The sequence below is a fragment of the Tyto alba genome, unplaced genomic scaffold, assembly GCF_018691265.1.
Source record: "Tyto alba isolate M040663 unplaced genomic scaffold, T.alba_DEE_v4.0 Super-Scaffold_14, whole genome shotgun sequence".
Taxonomy (NCBI): Eukaryota; Metazoa; Chordata; class Aves; order Strigiformes; family Tytonidae; genus Tyto; species Tyto alba.
Window position 1 is genome coordinate 25,310,344 of NW_024881276.1, and position 18,924 is coordinate 25,329,267.

General features: G+C 41.1%; 1 protein-coding gene across 2 annotated transcripts; it reads left to right on the forward strand.

The window, feature by feature from the left end:
* Nucleotides 1–1,097: 1,097 nt before the first annotated feature.
* RSPH1 (radial spoke head component 1) lies at nucleotides 1,098–18,856 on the forward strand. 2 transcript variants are annotated; one of them, XM_042789031.1, is made up of 9 exons: nucleotides 1,098–1,169; nucleotides 1,700–1,813; nucleotides 1,935–2,040; nucleotides 3,259–3,349; nucleotides 3,584–3,719; nucleotides 4,026–4,097; nucleotides 6,002–6,206; nucleotides 6,633–6,779; nucleotides 17,444–18,856. In XM_042789031.1, the coding sequence occupies exons 1-9, from the start codon at nucleotides 1,119–1,121 to the stop codon at nucleotides 17,470–17,472; spliced, it is 951 nt and encodes a 316-aa protein (XP_042644965.1). In that variant the 5' UTR covers nucleotides 1,098–1,118; the 3' UTR covers nucleotides 17,473–18,856. The 2 variants fall into 2 exon arrangements, with proteins under 2 accessions (XP_042644965.1, XP_042644964.1); XM_042789030.1 differs by lacking the exon at nucleotides 17,444–18,856 and adding an exon at nucleotides 8,623–9,331.
* Nucleotides 18,857–18,924: the final 68 nt, after the last annotated feature.

Sequence of the window (18,924 nt, forward strand, 5' to 3'; positions counted from 1 at the left end):
ATCATTCTGCTCTCTCTCTAGTAACTTTTCTAGAATTGGCCAATGCCCCTGTCATCACAGCAGTTCAGTGCAATTTAGAAAAAATAACGGGAGAGGTTAACTTGCACTCCATTCATTTATGCAGAAACACAGGATTTTCCAGGCCAGATCTCAGAGTGATGTGATGACTTCCAGTGCCTAATCTCCAGAAGTAATTAGCCCCAGAGCATTTCCCTGCCTCTGTCCTGAGCCCCAAATTACCCATACAGACTGTTCCGCTGCACTTTGTGTAGAAAAGAGAGGAATCTCTTCAGAGTGCTCTGAAATGCAGAGCCTGGCTGCTAAGAGTACACCCAGGTGTGCCGGTGATGGCCCAAGCACATTTCTGTGACGCCTCTTGAGCACACGTGGGACCTCTGTCTCCAACTGCGCCACTGGACATGCACCGTCAAGCCAGCTGTGGAAGTCCTGTGGGATTTCACAGACGGGAGCTGAATGCTGTTGGCTGCCTGGTTCCAATGTAAGGAGTGTCCTGAATTTCCAGTGGGATTCACCAGGCTGCGCGGGGAGAATGTGTCTGGTCTGTTGAGCAGGTGAATGAGACAGCTCATCAGGCTGAAACCATAAGATATAAACTAAAAAGATAAGATCCAGATGCAGGTGTGGTTTTAAAACCTACAGCGTCCACAGGCCAAACCTGCCAAACTACTGGGAGCTCTCAGAAGGCTGAGGGGTCTCAGGTCACATCTCAAACCCCACCAGCCTGTTCCATGGCACTTATGGGACAGGTCGGGGAAAAGCTGAGCGCCAGAAGCAGCAAGGAGAGCAGTGCCGGGGCGAGGCGGCGACCCACACCCCCGGCGAGCCTTCGGTAACACCCCAGTCCTCAGCCGGCTGCCGCCGCCCTCCCAGGGCTTCCGCGCCCCGCAGCCACCAGCCAGCCCGGGAGGCCCCGGCGGCCGGTAACGCCGCTTCCCCTCAGCGGCGAGAGGGCGGGGCGGGGCGGGGCCGTTGCTCTCAGCACCCGGGACAGCAGCGCGAGCCCCCGGGCCGCCCCGCGCCGCGCGTTGCCATGGCAGCAAGCGGCGGCGGCGCGCCCCGCCCGCCTTCGTTGCTAAGGTGACGGCGACGCCGCGGCCATGTCGGACCTGAGCTCGGAGGAGACCGAGGAGGCCGAGGCCGATTTAGGGGTCCGGCGGGGCGGTCGGGGGTGCCGCTGGCGGCTCGGCAGCACGGGCAGAGGCGGCCCCGCCGCGGCGAGGGGCCCGTCCCCGCGGGGAGCGCCCGCGGCCGAGGGCGCTGTGGAGGAGCGGGGCGGGACGCGGCCCACGGGCGGGGGCTGGGAGAGCGCCAGCGGGGAAGGGAAGAGCGAACGTTACCAGCCCACGGGGTCTGAAACACCCGTGTCGCCGGCCGTGCCTAGCCTGGGGGAGCCCCGTTGCAGTTGGGACCTGCCTAACGTTCCCCACCGGGTGAAAACAAGTCATCCATACTTGCCAGCAGCGTGTCCGGGAGGGAGGAAAGCCCCGGGGTGCCCGGGTCTGATGGAAGTGTCTGCATAAGCAGCGCGTCTGTCCGCCAGGTTCTCCTGCAGCCTCTGATTCAAGCTGAACTGGAGCAGCTTTGAGCAAACACCTGTTTGCCTCTGTCTATTCAGTTAGGTCTACCCTTACTAAACTTTTTTTTTTTTTTTTTTTTTTTTTTTTTCATATTTGATCAGGAGTATGAAGGTGAACGCAATGCAGAAGGCGAGCGACACGGACTTGGAAAAGCACGGCTACCCAATGGTGATACATATGATGGAGAATATGAACGTGGTCTCAGAAGTGGACTGGTAAGACAGTGACAGAAGAAAGTGGTAGTGCTTATGTTTCAGCACTTCTGTTAGTTTTGGCACTATATTGAAACAAGAGTGAAAACTGACAAGTATTTTTTCTATACCAAATATGTTTCAGGGGACCTACAGATTTAAGAATGGTGCTTACTACACTGGACAATATCTGCAAAACAAAAAGCATGGCCAGGGCATTTTTTTTTATCCAGATGGATCAAAATATGAAGGTAAAACAGTCAACACAGTTGCAAGGATTTCTATAACTGAAAGGACACATTCCCTCCTAACATTGCCCCGCCTCCACGACCCCCTGAATGAAAGGAGATAGAGAATTGAGAATGTATTATTTTAAGAAGATAAATTTGCTATGGAATGCTTTCCTTTTATTCCTTTTTTTACTACAAGCTTTGAGAAGTGTGGGGTTTATTTGTGGGGTTTTATGTTGACTACTCCGAGAAGTGTGGTATTTAGTAGCAGTTTATTCTTGTCATGTCCTCCTTTCAAATGGGGTGTTTCGAGTCCTGAGAAATATGAAGTATCTTTTACAAATCAGTGTAATCTTTGTAAAAGAGAGTATAGTTACTGAATGATGATTAGAACCACAGATGTTCTTTAGTATAAAGAACTTTAGGACTTTATTAGACCCATTTTTAAAAAATAGTCTACTGATTAGAGCACTTGCTTACTCGGGGATTGGGATGTCTCTGAAGTTTGAATAAATTGAAACTTACATTGTTTCCCTTCTTCCAGGAGAGTACCCAAAATGCTCTGAATATCAGTTAGGCTTCAAGGGCCAGTATTTCACCCCCTCCTTTCTGAGCTAGGCAAGAAAGAACATTCATATTGTGAGTTCTAGAAGCAGAGAGCAAAAAGAGCGACTCAGTTTTGCCTTATGGGAGCATATGCACCTGTGGTTTGGGGGATTTTTGTGTTTTTTTTTTTGTTTGTTTGTTTGTTGTTTTTTTTTTTTTTTTTTTTTAATATTTCTTTTAAGTTTGAATAGAATAACATCCTTTTGAGTATATATGCCCCATGACTGACAGGACAATTTTAGCAAATGAGTCAAACTTAAGTAATCCCTCTTTTTGTTTGAATGGAAATGTCACATTATCTAATGCAACTGTAATACATTACTAAATTTAAAGGTAGGAGCAGGATGTTACATAGCTTCTTGTGTTCATAATGATAATGGAGAGCGATAATGGAGGCAGACTGTGATGGACAAAATGAAAGGGAGAACAGACAAATGCGTAAATATATGTAGACAGGGACAGGCAGAAGAAAAAAGAGCAAGGGCTTAGAGTGAGGAATGGTGTAAGGAATGACAATGGTGTCATAGCTTTCGTTTCCTTCTCTAATAATCTTTGATAACTTTACAAACTGATCACTATATCACACAATGAAATAAACCATTTCTCACTGTTTTTATGGTATTCTAATTAAAGGAGAGTGGGTGAACGACCAGAGACATGGCTATGGAGAGTATACGTATGCAAATGGAGACACCTATACTGGCGAATGGTTTAACCACAATAGGTTTGTTTCATTTTTTCAGTGTTGTTTCAAATCACCCAATGTCATTAAAATGCAAAAATTATTTTCAAAGAATGGCTGTCTGCAGCAAAGCAAGTACTACTGGATGACCTTGGGAATTTAGTCCAACTTGAGTAATTTTAACTACTTAAATAATACAATTTTAATACCTTAAGTATAACAACATCTTAAATACTTATTCAGTAATATAAAGCAATATTATTATTTTCTCTTTAGGCACGGGCAAGGTACATATGTCTATAAAGACACAGGATCTAAGTATGTTGGTGGTTGGGTAAATGGAAACCAGGAAGGAGAAGCTGAACTTGTCCACCTAAACCATAGATTTAAGGGAAAGTTTTTGAATGGAAATGTAAGTGTGCTGGAAAACTCTCTATTCATCTGAACAGTTAGCATTGGATTGACTTAATATGATCTGTTTCCACTTAAAATAAGAAGCTAGGCTCCTGATCTTTTGTAATATTTCTTGTACCAAAAGTGTATCATATGAAACTGAATTAATCTGTAGGACAGAATGCCAATTTTTTCTGCAACCTTGCTTTCAAACCACGTTGTTATTGACTATTGTACGAATTTTGTAGTAAAGCATATTTTATATTTGTATGCTTAGACTGTACTAGCTTTATAGTTCTGCTGACTTTTTTGTATCTTTGTGCAGCCTGTAGGTCGTGGCAAATATGTCTTTGATAGTGGATGTGAACAGCATGGTGAATACATACAATCAGAGCAGGTAAAAGAAATACTGCAAATTATACTGAATATCAGAGAACTCAGCAAATCAAATCTATTGTTGAGTAATCTAAAAAATGCCTTATAGACACTTATAGACAAAATTTTGCTTTAAAGAAAGCAAGCTGGCAAGCACTGATCGTTAGTCAACCAACTTCATCCAGGTTCATAGTGTAGTTCTCTTCCAAGATTTGTGGATGCTGAAGTTCCTCCATCTGAAAATATAACCAGTCAAAAAAGGGTAGAAACTGATGCATTCTTAACAACTAAATAAGGTTTTATTTTGCTTTTTCTTTAACTTCTCTACCATGTAAGCTTTGACATGTACAAGGTGTGATTTTTTGCACTACTTCCAGACCAGAGTCTTTTCTGCTTAAAGTTTATAAGAATCAGGACCTTCCCAAAACAACTGAAGTTTCAAACCACACAATAATGTAGATGTATTTGTCTGTACATTTAGCCCATATTTCCAATTTGTTCTGAATAACAGAAAACCATGAAAAATATTTCTTCTTCTATTTTTGAATTTCTTGATGCTGTGCATACAAATGGTAATTTCCAGCATATTTCCATTTTGGAAACATGTCACATTGTTGTCCTGGTCCTGTTAGGACCTCACTACCCACAGCTCTTAATAATCTTAGGGAGCAGCTGAGATCAGGGCCTGTTTTTCCTTCTTCTTCACATATGAATGTTTTGAACCATTTCTGATTAATATGGTTCAAAATAGCTATAGAAAGAAGAAGCATATCTTAATATTACTGTTCTAATTTCAAGAAAATATGCCACATTTTAGCTTAGAGTTTGCTGCCTCTGTTGTCTGACACATTAGTTCCCGTTACACACTCTTTGAAAAATCTCCATCGCAGCAATTGTTTCTTAAGACAAGGACAAAATAATAATTATAAAAAATCTTATCATTAGTGATAGAGATTTGTAATACATGGATACTGTTTTCCTTTCCTTAGGAAAGCTAAAAGCAAGAGCTCCTCAAATTAAGTATCAGATTCATATGAGTATCCAAAGTGATGTGTACCTAGTATCCTCAATTCAGTTGGGAATTGTGGGGCATCCTGATTTTGGAATATTAAGCCATTGTTATGGGAGTTGAAACATTAATTTAAGAACCCAAGGTTAAGCACTCAACTTCTGAAAATCTTTACTTTCAGGATCAATAATTCCTTCACATGTGAATTATGTAATGACTGTGTAAAGCAAGGGACAGTGATGTCACTAAAGTAAGATTAAATTTTGCTTCTGCTTTAGTTGAAGTAATTATAGAACATAGCCCATTTAAAAAAAAATAAAATAAATAATCTTGCAACACAAATATTGATTTCATTACTAAGACTCTTTCATATTTGGATAAAATAAATAATGATTTTTGAAATAAAAAAAAAATATCTTCAAATTTCAAAAACATAGGCTTTGTGCAGTACCTTAGTGCTTCCTAGATTCATTCCAGGGTTGCTTCTCTAAGCAAGAATTGAGGCAGAAAGAGCTGTTTTGCCACTCTGTTCCTGTGTGGGATAGACAGTGTCGCATCTACCAGACAGAGCACCAGGTCTTATTTGACACTGCTTTACTATAGACAGGCACAGAAGAGGAGGCATGGTTCATAGGTCCTTTCCAGCCATTCTGTTTAAGGGTGGGACAAAATTCTGCCTTAAAGAAAGCAAGCTGGTAAGCACTGATCATGAGTAATAGTCAACGGACAGCATTCAGGTTCATAGTGTAGTTCCAAGATTTGTGGATGCTGAAGTTCCTCCACCTGTAAATACTTTAAAAGGCCATATTGTTGCCGTTTTGAGACCAGATAAAGAGGTTTTAATATACAAAACCATCATCTTAGTTACTCCCTTCATATATGTAAGACAAGATGTTGAATTTCATGTTGTCTTCTAGGATAAAGGAGAGGAAGAGGAAGAGCCCTCATTACTCATTGTACCAAAATGGAAAGCATCAGAAATTACCAAATTAACACTCTGGACTCCCCATGGGGAAACCCCACCTTCTCCCAGAGAAACCTCCCTAGAGGCAGCAGCAGAAGCAGTGGAAGAAAAAGCAGTAGCAGAAGTAACTGAGGAGAAAACAGTGCCACAAATTGCAGGTTTGTTCTGCTGGACAGCTGGAAACCATGCTCCGACTGTCCCCTGAAACTGTGTTTCTCAGGTTTAACACCAAGTGGTGTGAAAGGTTTTTGTTTTGTTTTGTTTTTTCTTCCTATAATTTATCACATATTGAATGTTAGGAATGTCCAAGTCTGTTCATAAGCTGCACTATATATGTCTGTTTTATCTCACATAGCATGATGAGATGCAACTGTCTTGGGAAGCCTGTGAATCATTTTAGTCTATATCATGGCCTATTATACAAACTTCATTATAAATAATTACAGAAGATTTTGAGGGATTTCTCATGTGAGTAAATACAGCAGACTTCAGTCAGAATTATTAGCTACTGCATGAAAACAATGGCTGAGTGTAAATTTGTAAAAATTCATTTTCTTCGGTATTTCTAATTTCTTATATTCCAGTCACTGATGATGTGTCTGTTGAGGGTGGGGATGATGAGCCATCTCTTCATGAAGTATCCAGTGAAGTTTTTAACCCAGCAAGGGATGGAGGAGGGGAAGATGAGGGAAGAAGAGAGGAAGAAGATGACAAAGATCAAGAGGATCAAGGTGAGGAATAACGCATGCATGCTCATTCTTCAATTAGAATCAGTGTTTGTAATGATATATGTCAGTCAGCTGAAATAATGTTGCTGCTGAGAGGTCTGTTATCAAGTTGAAGAGGCCATGGGAATCTCTACCTTTCAGGAGGGTGGCAGTCCTCTATAGATGTAGCAAAACTGGTTTTGTGTAGTCAATATCATATACTGTAACAGTACAAATTAGAAGTGACACTTCTGTGCAGCATTATCTGTGCACGTACAGTTGACAGCACTAGCAGAGCTGAGTTTGTAAGTGATTGCATTTACAAACTTGTTTTTGTGCAAAGATGAGAGAGAAGGTTTCAGACCCTGGGAAATTCAGCGGGTTTTGAGCATTCAACTTTTCCCTTATGAATGGAACTGTGTATTCTTATTCTCTCAACTGAAGTTAAAAAGCAGGCAAAACAAATCTGAAGAAACTAATTTTAGGTATTGTTATGCATTATGGTTTGAACAGTCTGTGGTTGATTTGTTTCTCCTACAAACCAAAGAGATTTGGAATTCAGATGCTCAGGTTTTCTTGCAGGCAGTTCAGTAGCTTGTTTTAAATACAAAATTATGAAGAAGCAACCAAAAAATGTATCTATGTTTACTCATATTTAGCCTATAGGCCTCCACCCAATTGTGCTGTTGGTATTTATTGTGTTAACATTTACAAGCTTACATACCTGATGTATGAAAACATAAGATAAAATTATCCATTTGTAAACAGTCCATTTTACAATAAATCAAATCAAAGCACTATCCATGAGGATCAGAAAGACTATTAAACCATGTGAAAATGCCTGGAAGTATACACTAAACATTTAGGTCAGCTCTCGGAATTCTGGTAGTTTATTTGCTCTCATTTTTCACCCATAACCTCTGAAGGTGCTCTCCTGCTTCAGGGCAGACTTGCCAGCTAGCTGATCTGGTGTGTAGGACTGACATCTTACAGATGCAGATTTTCTGCATAGCTCTGCTTTGGATTTGGCAAGAGTTCATTGAACCTGGTTTGTCTCAAAGTCTTTTGGACTCAAATAACCTTTTTTACCGAACTTGTAATTTTCTGATCTTCCACAATGAAGTCAATGACGTAGTTCTGGTACCCCCATTGTTTTTTTTGTGATTTTTTTGTTGTTGTTTGTTTGTGTTTTTTTTTTCTTTGTGTTTTTTTTTTTTTTTTTTCCCTTAAAGGACAAATGGATCCATGTATCTGTCAGAGACAGCATAGATGCCAGATACCAATGCATGAAAGCATAGGAAAGTGATAGATGTTCTCAAAGTTCCTTTCAGGTCTTTACTTCTAGAATCAGAGTTGGATGATTTTATACATTTTTCAGCATAGGTCTACATCCATAATTGATTAGGCAACATATTGTTCCCCTTGTCTTTATGTTTAGCAAGATTAAGTTATAGGAAGAGAAAATGATTTGAAAAAAATATGCATACTGTGAAGAGCGGATGTAACAAAATCTGTTTTCTTGCAGCCTTGTATTCTCTGTCCCATTACTGTCATTTTTTTCCACATGGGAATTTCATCCTTCATGCTCCGTGTTTCTTATCATATTGTCTAAATAGGAGAGAATTTTTGGCTATTCCAGAGTTACATATGGTCTGGTTGGCAGTCAATATGTGTGTACCAAGTTTGTCTGGCAGCTGACAAACAATGTATAACAGTTAAATTCAAGTACTGGCAGTGAAAGGCAGTGAGGAAGGAGGACTGAGGTAGACAGCATATCCTAGAATTATGTTTTGGGTTACTAGGATTACTTTCCAATATTTTATATGATGATGCATTTCTATGTCCTATCTTTCCTTCATCTCCACAGAAACTGCTAGTTTAGAGGATAAGGAGGATGAATCAAAGGAAGCAGAGTGATTGAATACAACTAAAGACAAAGAGCCAAAAAAAGGAAATTTCAGAACAAATCATTTATTATGGTAAACCTGCAATATTTTAATTCATAAAAGGCTGAATTGAGATACTTTGAATAAACATTTATGTCCTGTCAGGAATATATATCTCTGAAACTTTTACAACCCCAGAGTGTGCAGTCTCACAACATCTTTATTCCATGCAGCAGGTGGTCTGTTGTTGAATTCAGTACAGGATTATTCTGGATTCATGAAGCTGTGTCCTCACAAATTTGCAGAAGCAAACTCAATCTTTTCCCACTACTGGTAGTTCTCTTCCTTGAATCCTGCCTCCAGTCACAGAGGCTTGGGGGTCTTGCTTATGAAGACAAAGACAAAGGCAGCACTGGCCTTCCCAGCACCATCTGTATCCCCTGTCACTAGACCACCAATTACAGGTCTAGATTTTCCTTGTTGTTGTTTTTGTCATTTTTTTTTTCTTTTCTTGCTTATGTAGCTGTAAAAGCTCTTCCTGTTGCCCTAAACTTGCCAGTTTGAACTCAAACTGAATTTTGCTTTCCTAACACCAGTGCACTGGTTTTAATTTCTTCCCTTGTAGTCTGTTTTTGCTCCCACTTCCTGTATACTACTATTCTGTGTGTGTGTGTGTGTGTTGCAGCTCAGTCCCAAGTTTCTTGTTTACCTTGTGGACTTCCTCATGGTGTTTAAAGGAGACTGTCAAATGATCAGGGTGAGGAAGTGGATCTGTAACAAATTCCCGACACTATCCCACACTTAATACCTTCGCTGATCCAGAAGTTCTCAACCAGCGTGTTGTCTGTAGCGTAGAAGAGCTCCATGCATTCAAGCTGGTTCTTCACATAGAGGAAAACTCTCCTCCTCATTTTCCCTTTACGTCTTTACTAATGAGCCCCTCATTCATTGGAGAGCTCCAGTTGTGTGAGCTCTCCCACCATGTTTCAGTTTTTCCAAGGATGTCACAGTTCTGCATGTATACACAGGGCAGTTCCTAGTTGCCCCTTTTTGTGTCTCTGGTTGGATCTATTTGTATACATATACTTAAGGTATATGTCCTTGAACACACAGCACCTGAACCACTACACACCTCCCACAGGAAGGAACCCATCACCCACAGCCCCATGAGAGACCCAGACACAACATCCCGCTGCCCAAGCCCTGTCTGGGATGTCACCACTGACATGCCAAGGGTACTTTCTTCACTGGTGCTGGAGGTCAGGCCCAGTAGCTCATCAACACTGGTGTTGCACAGTACCAATCTCACACCATTTGGAGAGTTTTTGCCTTTCCTCATCACTGACACAAATTACCAAAATTTCTGCTTGCTGCATTCCCTTCTCCCATCTGAATAGGCATCCCTATGCAGCAGTCAAAAAACGGTCCAACAGCCCCTAATCAGCAGATAGTTATCTACTGAACATGCAGCTCTTTTTAAATCAAGAACCTGTCAATCAGGAAACAGCCAGCAGGAGACAGCAGAAGGCCTCTAGAAGCTACCAGAATCAAATGGCATTATATAAATATTAAGTTAAAAGTACAGAGCAATGCAGAGCTGCACAAAGTATTGTACAAACACTAAATGCCAAAGACATGTTTTTTCCTCTTCTGCAGGTGAATAAAGCTGTTTTGAAATAATTTTTCCCGATAATATGTAAGCAATATTGGTGAGAATGTTGATGGGCCTGGATCCTGAGGTAGAGAGTTGCCAGCCAGTAGCAGTTTGTTTTTGAAGTAAAATAGCTGGTTTTGGTCCAGTTGGGATCAGTGTTGTTGTACTTATATTGCTGAAACAGGACCTATATTTTCTTATTATTCACCTCAGAGCAGGAACTCTATACTAAAATTTTGGTTTAGGAGAAAGAGGGAAAACATTTTAACAAGTTCATTTTCTCTACAATTCACGGTTTCAGCAAAGATATGTCAGAAGTTTGAAAGTTAGTGATAAAAATGGATTAAGAGAAAGTGGTGATAAGGAAACAAGTAATGTGAAATAAATAGTTTTATTACTTCTTCTTTGCAATTTTTCTTCTATTAGAAATCTCATAGTGAGAAAATTCCCATGCAATCTTTCCCCTCCTATCTTACATGTTATTCTGTTTGGAATTTCTTGTCACACTGGTGCGACTTAAACGAACATTTTGAGAGGTGGTTATCTTTTCCTCTTTTTGCTTTTTTTTGGCAAAGAGAAGTGCTGCATTTCCATTATCACTGTAGCTAGATCAAAGCAAACATGGCTTGTTAATGTTGTTTTATATATATATATATAAAAGTAAAAATCATTAGTTTACTTGCTAGTTTTGATATATTCTACTCTAAATTTGAGAAATAGCTGCACAACATACTTCCCAACTCACTTCTATTTGAAGGTAATTTTCAGGTCAAGTTGAGTTAATTTTTGGATAATTTATATTACGTTTTCCACCCCTGCACCCCCCCCCCCCCCCCCCCCAGCATTTTACTGTTTATTAGTACATGAGTGACCTCCAGTGGTAGGTACACCTGCAAAAAGAATTCATCCTGTCTGGAATACAAGGAAAACTAAGAACACCTGGAAGTCTCTAAAGTGTTACAAAAGTGCTCCTGGGAAGATGGCTTGCTCCCGTTGGAGACCACTAGTCCTTTTGTTGGAGGAGACATGACATTTCACTGTATTTTCCAGAAATACCTTAAGGATAATTTGAAAACCAGTTAATTGTAGTTCATTCCTATATTGGAGAGGGAGGAACCGCTGCCAAAACTTGTTGCACAAAGGTATGCTATGCCTCTCTCATCCTTCTGCCTCCCAACTTTTCAGTAGTGAAGAAAGACCATTTTAGCTAGTACTAGGGCGGCCATTTTTCAGAGCCCCTTCCTAAATAGATAAAAAAAAAAAAAAAAAAAAAATGCGCTGAATGCAAGGATATGATGTTGAATTTAAGGCTTTGAAGATTTTCCTCCAGCTTTTCATCCTTAGATTACCACTTTGGTGTCCAAATTACTTACTCCAAAAATGGTAAAGTGTTCTTTAAAAATATTAGACCACTTTAACCTGTGCATCTAATGATCTAATGATAAGAGAACAGAGACCTGTTTGAGCTGCTGCATAAAGCAGGTTTTCTCCTCTTTTGTCCACTTCATGCTAAGAAAATTTAAGCCATTTTCCAGAGTACTATGACCTATGTGTGCAAGATGTAGGAAACATCCATTCTGTCAAATTTTATGAGTCCTGTCTTCCTGCAAATTTGAGGTGCTGCAGGACAGAAATCTTGAAGTATTGGGGCCCTTTCTCTCCTAAACAGACTTTACATGCAGTGGAACATGAGTGAATTTCATTCTTCTTTCCTAGGAGGATTGTTCTGGAAGAGTGCAGGCTGTCTCTTTTTTCCCTCCCTTTCAAAGGCCAATACATTTGTTATATAATGTAAGATAGGTTTTTTAAACTGCCTATGTACTTTTCAAACATGGGGACTTTTACCAAATTAGAAATAATGTCAGAAATCAAATTTTAGGGGAAGAAAATAGGTTAAGGAGACATGAAATTTCTTTTATAATTGATTCAACAACTTGCCCACATATGTACCTGTCATGGTTTAACTCCAGTGGGTTGCTAAGCCTTCCACAATGGGATGGGGGAGAGAATTGGAGAGATCCTCCTTCCTTCAGCATTTATTACTCAACACTACATCATATGGTCTGGGATATCTCTTTGGTCAGTTGGGGTCAGCTGTCCCACCTGTGTCCTCTCCCAACTTCTCACACACCCCCAGACTACCTGCTATCAGGGCAGTGTGAGAAGCAGAATGCTGTATATTGCTGTATAATTGCTGTTCAGCAATAGCTAAAACATCCCTGTGTTATCAGCATGGGTTTGGTCACAAATCCAAAACATAATAGCCTGCAAGATGCTAGGAAGAAAATTAACTCCATTCCAGCCAAAGCCAGTACAGTATCTGAAGAGGTGACATCCCTTGAAAAGGTCTTTGGTAACCTGCCTTGTTTGGCCTGTAGGCCCAGCAAATAAATTACATGTAATCTGCTTCACTAAGAGACATAAGAAGATGTTGGCTAGACTCTGTAAAGGTGTGCAGCGCTCACATCCCTGTGCTAACTCTTACATTTACCAACCGCAGCACAGCGCTTCACAGGCTCAGGGTGCCAAAGTTGTAGCCACATTGGCACAATGCTGTGCCTGAGCTAACAGACACCATGGGTAATTAAGGTAACGACCATCAGTGCTGCTCTGTGCCGAGAGCATCTCTCCAGGTGTCGCACAGGCACAACACTCTCTGCACGAAGCGCTGCTGGGCGGTGCGGGCAAGGGAAACAACAGCACAGGGGCAGGTGTCTGTGCATTTCAGCCCTGCAGAAAAGCACAGAGGACCACAGAGTCTGAAATGTTGTTGTGTACCTAAAGTGGGAAACAAACCTGTAAAAGAGATTTACATGTACATTCCTTATTATTCTGCCTGGAGCAGCTTGGCTCCATTCCTGCGATTGTTCACCATTCATTTGCCAACCCACACAATCAAAGAGGTTTTCACTGGCAGAGGTGTCTCCACAAACAACTCTTCAGAGTTTTTTTTAAATAGCACAGTTCCTGCCATGTGCTGGAGCAGTTTCTGAACCACCCTCAAGCACAGTGATGTACCAAATAATTTTAAACTGAACACCACAGCGTGTAGTAAATTAACAATTTCCTAACACAAGTTCTGTGTTTCCACAAACCCCCATTTCTTAAATACATCTAGCTTACGATTTTTTGTTAAGGCTGCTGCTTGGGCAAGATTCTTTCTAATCAGTTGGCACTAGTGAAAAGGTTACATTGTACATATGTTTTTTCCTTCTGTATATTATTTATTCAGCTTTCTAGCTCCCAGGTGTCAAGAGAAACCTGGCAGATCACCTGGGAAATGATATCTTAGTATCAGACAAATTTAGGGACAACTGAACTTTAAAAGACAGAAATAAATACAGTTATTGTACTTTAAATGCTTTCTGTCAAAATTTAATTAATGAATTTTCATGAACAGATTTGCAACAGAAAATTCTGCTGTGGGTTAGAAAGCACACATGTATTGGTAGCATCTCTCTCTATTTGCTCTCCACCCCACCATCCCCAACAGTATCTTGACACCAAATGCTACAGATTTAGGCCCAGGTTTTCAAAACAGTTAATTATACAAATAGTTCCATAACAGAGGCACTTGCAGGTGGATCAGGTTAAATGCTTTAACGATATGGTTTTGTTTTTTTCTTTGCATTTGTAGAGGTAGGCGATGCTGCCTCCTGGGTATCCTCATCAAGAACCCAGGAAGCTCAGGGAGATCCCATTTGGAGGTTTTGCACAGTTTTTCTCCAAGTTTTTCCTTTATCTAGGTGTTAGAATCAAGATCCCCAAAGTGCTTTCCAGACCTTTTGTGATCTCCACAAAAAAATGGACTGTAAAATTCAATGATTCACGAACCACTTCCTTTTCCCCCATAGTACAGTCTTTCATTTGTTCAAAGCTTTCATGCTGTTCTCAAGTTCAAAGAGTCATGAACATTTTAATTTTTAATCACCCGTTAAAGAAAGCACTAAAAGATCAAGGCCAGAACCACACATTCTTCTGAACTCACAATGAACAGCTGCACACCATCTTTTTAAAATTTTTCTTTTATTTCTGAACATTTCAATAACAAAGCTCTTAGGAGACAGTCAAAATCTACTCAACTGCTTTACTCCCCACCTGCTGATTTTAAATTATTCAAAGTAAATAGAAATAACTAAGATTCTGAGTCAGCAGAATTGCACAGTCACCTTGTGCCAATATCAATCGATGGCATAAGGAAAAAGCCTTGGAAAAAACAGGAACAAAACATTTGTCGCATTTTTTCATCTAGCTTTTCAGAAGAACTGGACTCAAGTGTCTCTCCAAGCAGTCTTGCCTAAAAGTAGTCACAAACATTATTATGAATTTCTATGTTACTATCCTTTCAAAGTGTATGGAAGGAACATTCTGTTCGAAAAAGTGCTGCTCCTCCTCCCCATCCCTCAATCACACCAGATCTTATTTAGTCATGTAAATCTGAGGTTGTGTCTTCCCACAAGGTGTCACCATAGATTAACTTCACTGTAGGTCTTTATCGAAAGAATTTATATTTTCAGTTTTTAAGATATAAATAAAACATTAAGATTCTCTAAGTAGTACTAAAAGCATCTATTAAAGTACATAACTTTGTAATGAAATAGATGCAATTAAATAAAATTACAACGGAGTAAAGTGACATCTATTTTTTGAAGTTGCATAAAAAATCAAGAAACTGGAAAAGACTTTCCCATTTATTTTGCCTACTACAAAAACAACTTCAAAGCTTCCAAGGACATTTTCATTTCACCAGTGTTCAGTGATTAGTTTCATATTATGATCACATCACATTAGGAATCCTCTCTCTCCTAAGCACTGGATTTGTCCACTAAGAATCCTTGTATGTTACAGATAAAATTTCATCTCTGCTCTTAACTGTGTTCTTTAAAGGTGAACCTCTGCTCACATGGGGTCCTAGAAAAGCCAGAAGTGAGGTCCTTGTGAGTAGAAGAGCTTGTCCTTGCCCTTTTGTTATCGAGACTGAGATACAGTTTCAATGGCTTGCTATTTCTTCTGCGTATGTTTTCTGTTCATTTGATTTGGATGGTAGAAATAGAGAAGCTTTTGTAAGTTAAAGGCAGTATTTTGCAACTAAGCATTTGTCCTCACCTGCTTAGCACTGTGGTGTCTGGGTTAGAAACCACCACAAGAGAAATGTTTAAGTCCCCAAACCCTCTCTCCAACATGCTCTAAAGTTTAATTCATTGCATTCACTGAAGTAAAATTAATTGGAATGCATCTGTACGGCGGGAGGAGGGAGAAAAAGTATAGTGGGATTTTGGTTCAAGTGTCTTAGCAATCTGTCTGTTAAATATATTTAGTTTGCAAATAGTGTTGTTCATGCTCCGTGGGCATTTGATTAGATGCCAAGATTGGGTGAGCTGGTTGAATCCTTCCCCCATGCCCCCACCTTTAAGAAAGTTCCTACCAGAGAGAGGCACTTCCCCAGCCGTGTGCTTCTCGCATCTCGACACCTGCCTCTAGGGCAGCCTGCGTGCACTCATTTTGGATGGGAACTTGATGGACAATAACAGGATTAGAATGCATAAACTGACTTCTAGTAACATTATTTCTGCAGACCAAAAGGAGTAAAAAGCAAAGAGAATTATTTCATTGCTATGTTGTACACAGTGGAAGTGGCATAGGAAAGGAGATGATGCTGTTCTTACATGTTACTTTTCACAACAAACCCACCCTGACGATATTTCTGATGCCATTGTGTGAAAAGAGAGATGTCATTTAGTATTTTATTTTGGTGTTTTAAAAGAAGACCCATATTCTTAACCCAAACTGGTATTTGCAGCACAATCTAGGATTAATATATAAGAGCATTATGGGAAAAAAACCCCCCATGTTATTTCTAAAAAGCTAGAGCAAAGTTTCTCATGAAAGCACTTGAAACTTTATGACACTAATTCTTTAAAAATGACCACTGCTTTAAGTGGCTTTAAAGACTCCTGTTCCTGAAGGAAGTTTCCTTTTCTTCTTCCTTGCCAGTTAGTGCCAACTCCATACACCACAGGCGGGTGCATCATGTAACGAGAAGAGCACAGGTCTCACCTACCTCTCCTTACCTGACTCTGGCTCCAGCCCCAGGCAGGCACTGTGCCATCATGCCACGCTCTCATGGAGCAGCAGACATTTTCCTTTCCTGTGTGAACTGGAGCACCACTGTCGCTCCCACCCATCCTTATCTTCACCTCGGCTTTTGTTTCGTTCTGGCCAGCCTCCATGCCTGGGCCACCATGATCAGGACGTCCCCTTATGCAATATGGTTGCATGGACATGGGCCCCACTGGAGGAGAAAGGCTCTCCCGGTGACTTGCCTGCATTTCTTCTCACGTAGAGAGGAGGGATCAGTCCCAAGGCTGGAACAACTCAAAAGCCTGAAAGTGAATAGGCTGAAACCTGGGACACAGCCTGCAAAAACTGTCTCAAAAGGCAACTTTTCAGAGGTGAGGGACAATGGTAGCATGGACTATAACAAGTACAGTTGCTACCACATGTTAAAGCAGAGCCAGGTCCCTATCCAGAGGCTGTATCCCTAGGGGGAGGTTGACCCAGAAACACACACCAATGCCTGCACAACCCTGATACCAGACACAACCAAACCCTGGTCAGAGATGGGACCGTCTCTCACATGGGGGTTTCAGTCTGGTGTGACAGCTTCTCAGATGACACCTGTCCTATGGCTTGTAATTGTTTGATGAAATCAGAGCAAATCACACCAAAAGCAACAGCTTTAACAGAGCGGAAAGCCCCACGGGAGCACTGTGAGGTGGGAGCTGACTCCTCTGTGGGCATTGAGCTTGAGCCTCCCAGGGGCAACCAGGGATGTGCCATTCCCAGGGCCAGATCCTTGACCTGTGCCACCCTCATTGCCTCGCTGTCCCTATTTTCCCCTCCCTTCCCATTTGGATAGGTTCTTTGGTGAGGAAACAGGGTGCCCAAAGGGGCTGCTTTCCACCAACAGAGAGTCAGGCTTGACCCTGCGGCTGGGGCTAAGCCCGGCCTAAGGGAGCAGGCGGTGTGGTGGGGGAGCCTTGCTGGTTTCTGTTAGCGTGAATGAGTGCAGAGATGTTTCTCCCTCCCTCATCACCTTGCTCTTTCCCTGTGTGCTGATTTTCTTGTATTGTATGGCCCTTTCTCAGATAAACCTCTGACTCACAGCCCTCCCTGAAGACCACAGAGAAGCCTTGCCACTGCCTTCAAGGTTCAGTGCAAAATCATCCCTCGCCACACCTGGCCCTCTCAGCTGACATCAAGTGCATGACAGGGCAAGATGCAGTGGAGTAACCAAGCCATGATCTTCTCAGCACTGCAGTGGCATCCTGCTCCCCTGGAGCAAGAAGAGGCAGTGATGGCACTTTGAGTTTTTACCTTTTTGCGGTGCTGCATCAATAGCCACCCATCTCCCTTCCTTGCATCCCCTGATATCTAAAGAGCTCCTGACTTCACCCTAGGGCATTTGATTTTCACTTTAATAATACAACGTTGTCAGAGAAACAAGAGCTCAAGCAACTTCACCAGAGCTGGAAAGTCAAAATGATTCATTTCAGGTGCAAGACCAAGCTACCAAATCTCCACACCCACAGATAAGGGTGGTTGCCAAACACCTCTCAGACCCAAAGCCTGAATGTTGGATGGGGTCTACCCCATGCCCTGATGGCTAATGGCACATATGTGGGGATATGTCAAGAAGGATTAGGGAGATGAAGAGTGAAAATGAAAATGTTTTCAGTCATGCTAAGAGTGAAAAAGAAACTTCATTTTTTTTCCATTCATTGAAAGAAACACTTGTGCTTTTTCAGAGTTAGTTATCTGAGACGATAACTAGAAAGGAAAATTATAAAGAAATACAGACTGTGGAAAGGCATATTCCTGTTTGTACATAAAATTTTAGGTCTATGTTCCCTTAATTAAACAAATCACCAAGAGAAGAACTGGAGACCTTTCAGGTGACCTCTCCGGTTGGTGTGTCACCATTTATACAATTTGGCATAGAACAGCACAAAGCAAAGCTGTTTTCCTGTGAGTTCCATCTTAAGAAGTGTTCAGCAGTTAGAGTTGCTCACATCCCAGTTTTGTCACCAGTACAGTTACACAAGGCGTCTTTCTTTGTCCCAGCAACAGTAAAGCAATCACTTCAGTTTTCTTCAAAAAGGAAACATTTAGTCCATTTGCTATATGGATCACTCAGGAATTGCTGAATGGGGAGCTGTTGTGATAGAAAATGGATCCCCCTTTGTAGAAGAAGTAAATAAATAGTCAGTGTGGTATTCATGCTCGTGAAACTGACAGTGAACAGGAAACCCAGTGGCTTTAGGTAGATCTGGTCTCCTCTTTGGGTAGGAGATGGCTTTTTTCAGTCCCAGTTTCTCTGCTTGTCTGAAAATATCCAAGTGCATGAAAAAAAGCAATTCTTACTGGATGTATTTTGGTCTTGGAAAATGCAACATTGTCTACTTTAGTGCCTTTAGCAGTGGAATTTATAATAAGGTAGTTCTGTACTTAATAAATGTACTCTCAGAAAAGATTAAAGGATGCTTTTTTCACTACCAGAAGACAGAACAGTTATTTCTCACTTGCAGGCCAGTTCTTAGGTTCCTTCTTCTCAGCCACTGAAATAAAA

What these genes read in the sequence shown, in the direction of transcription:
- RSPH1 (XM_042789030.1), top strand. Translation starts at nt 1,119, where the DNA reads ATGTCGGACCTGAGCTCGGAGGAGACCGAGGAGGCCGAGGCCGATTTA. An exon ending in AGGCCGAGGCCGATTTAGGG is followed by an intron (nt 1,170 to 1,699) that starts GTCCGGCGGGGC and finishes ATATTTGATCAG; the next exon opens with GAGTATGAAGGTGAACGCAA. An exon ending in AACAGTGCCACAAATTGCAG is followed by an intron (nt 6,207 to 6,632) that starts GTTTGTTCTGCT and finishes CTTATATTCCAG; the next exon opens with TCACTGATGATGTGTCTGTT.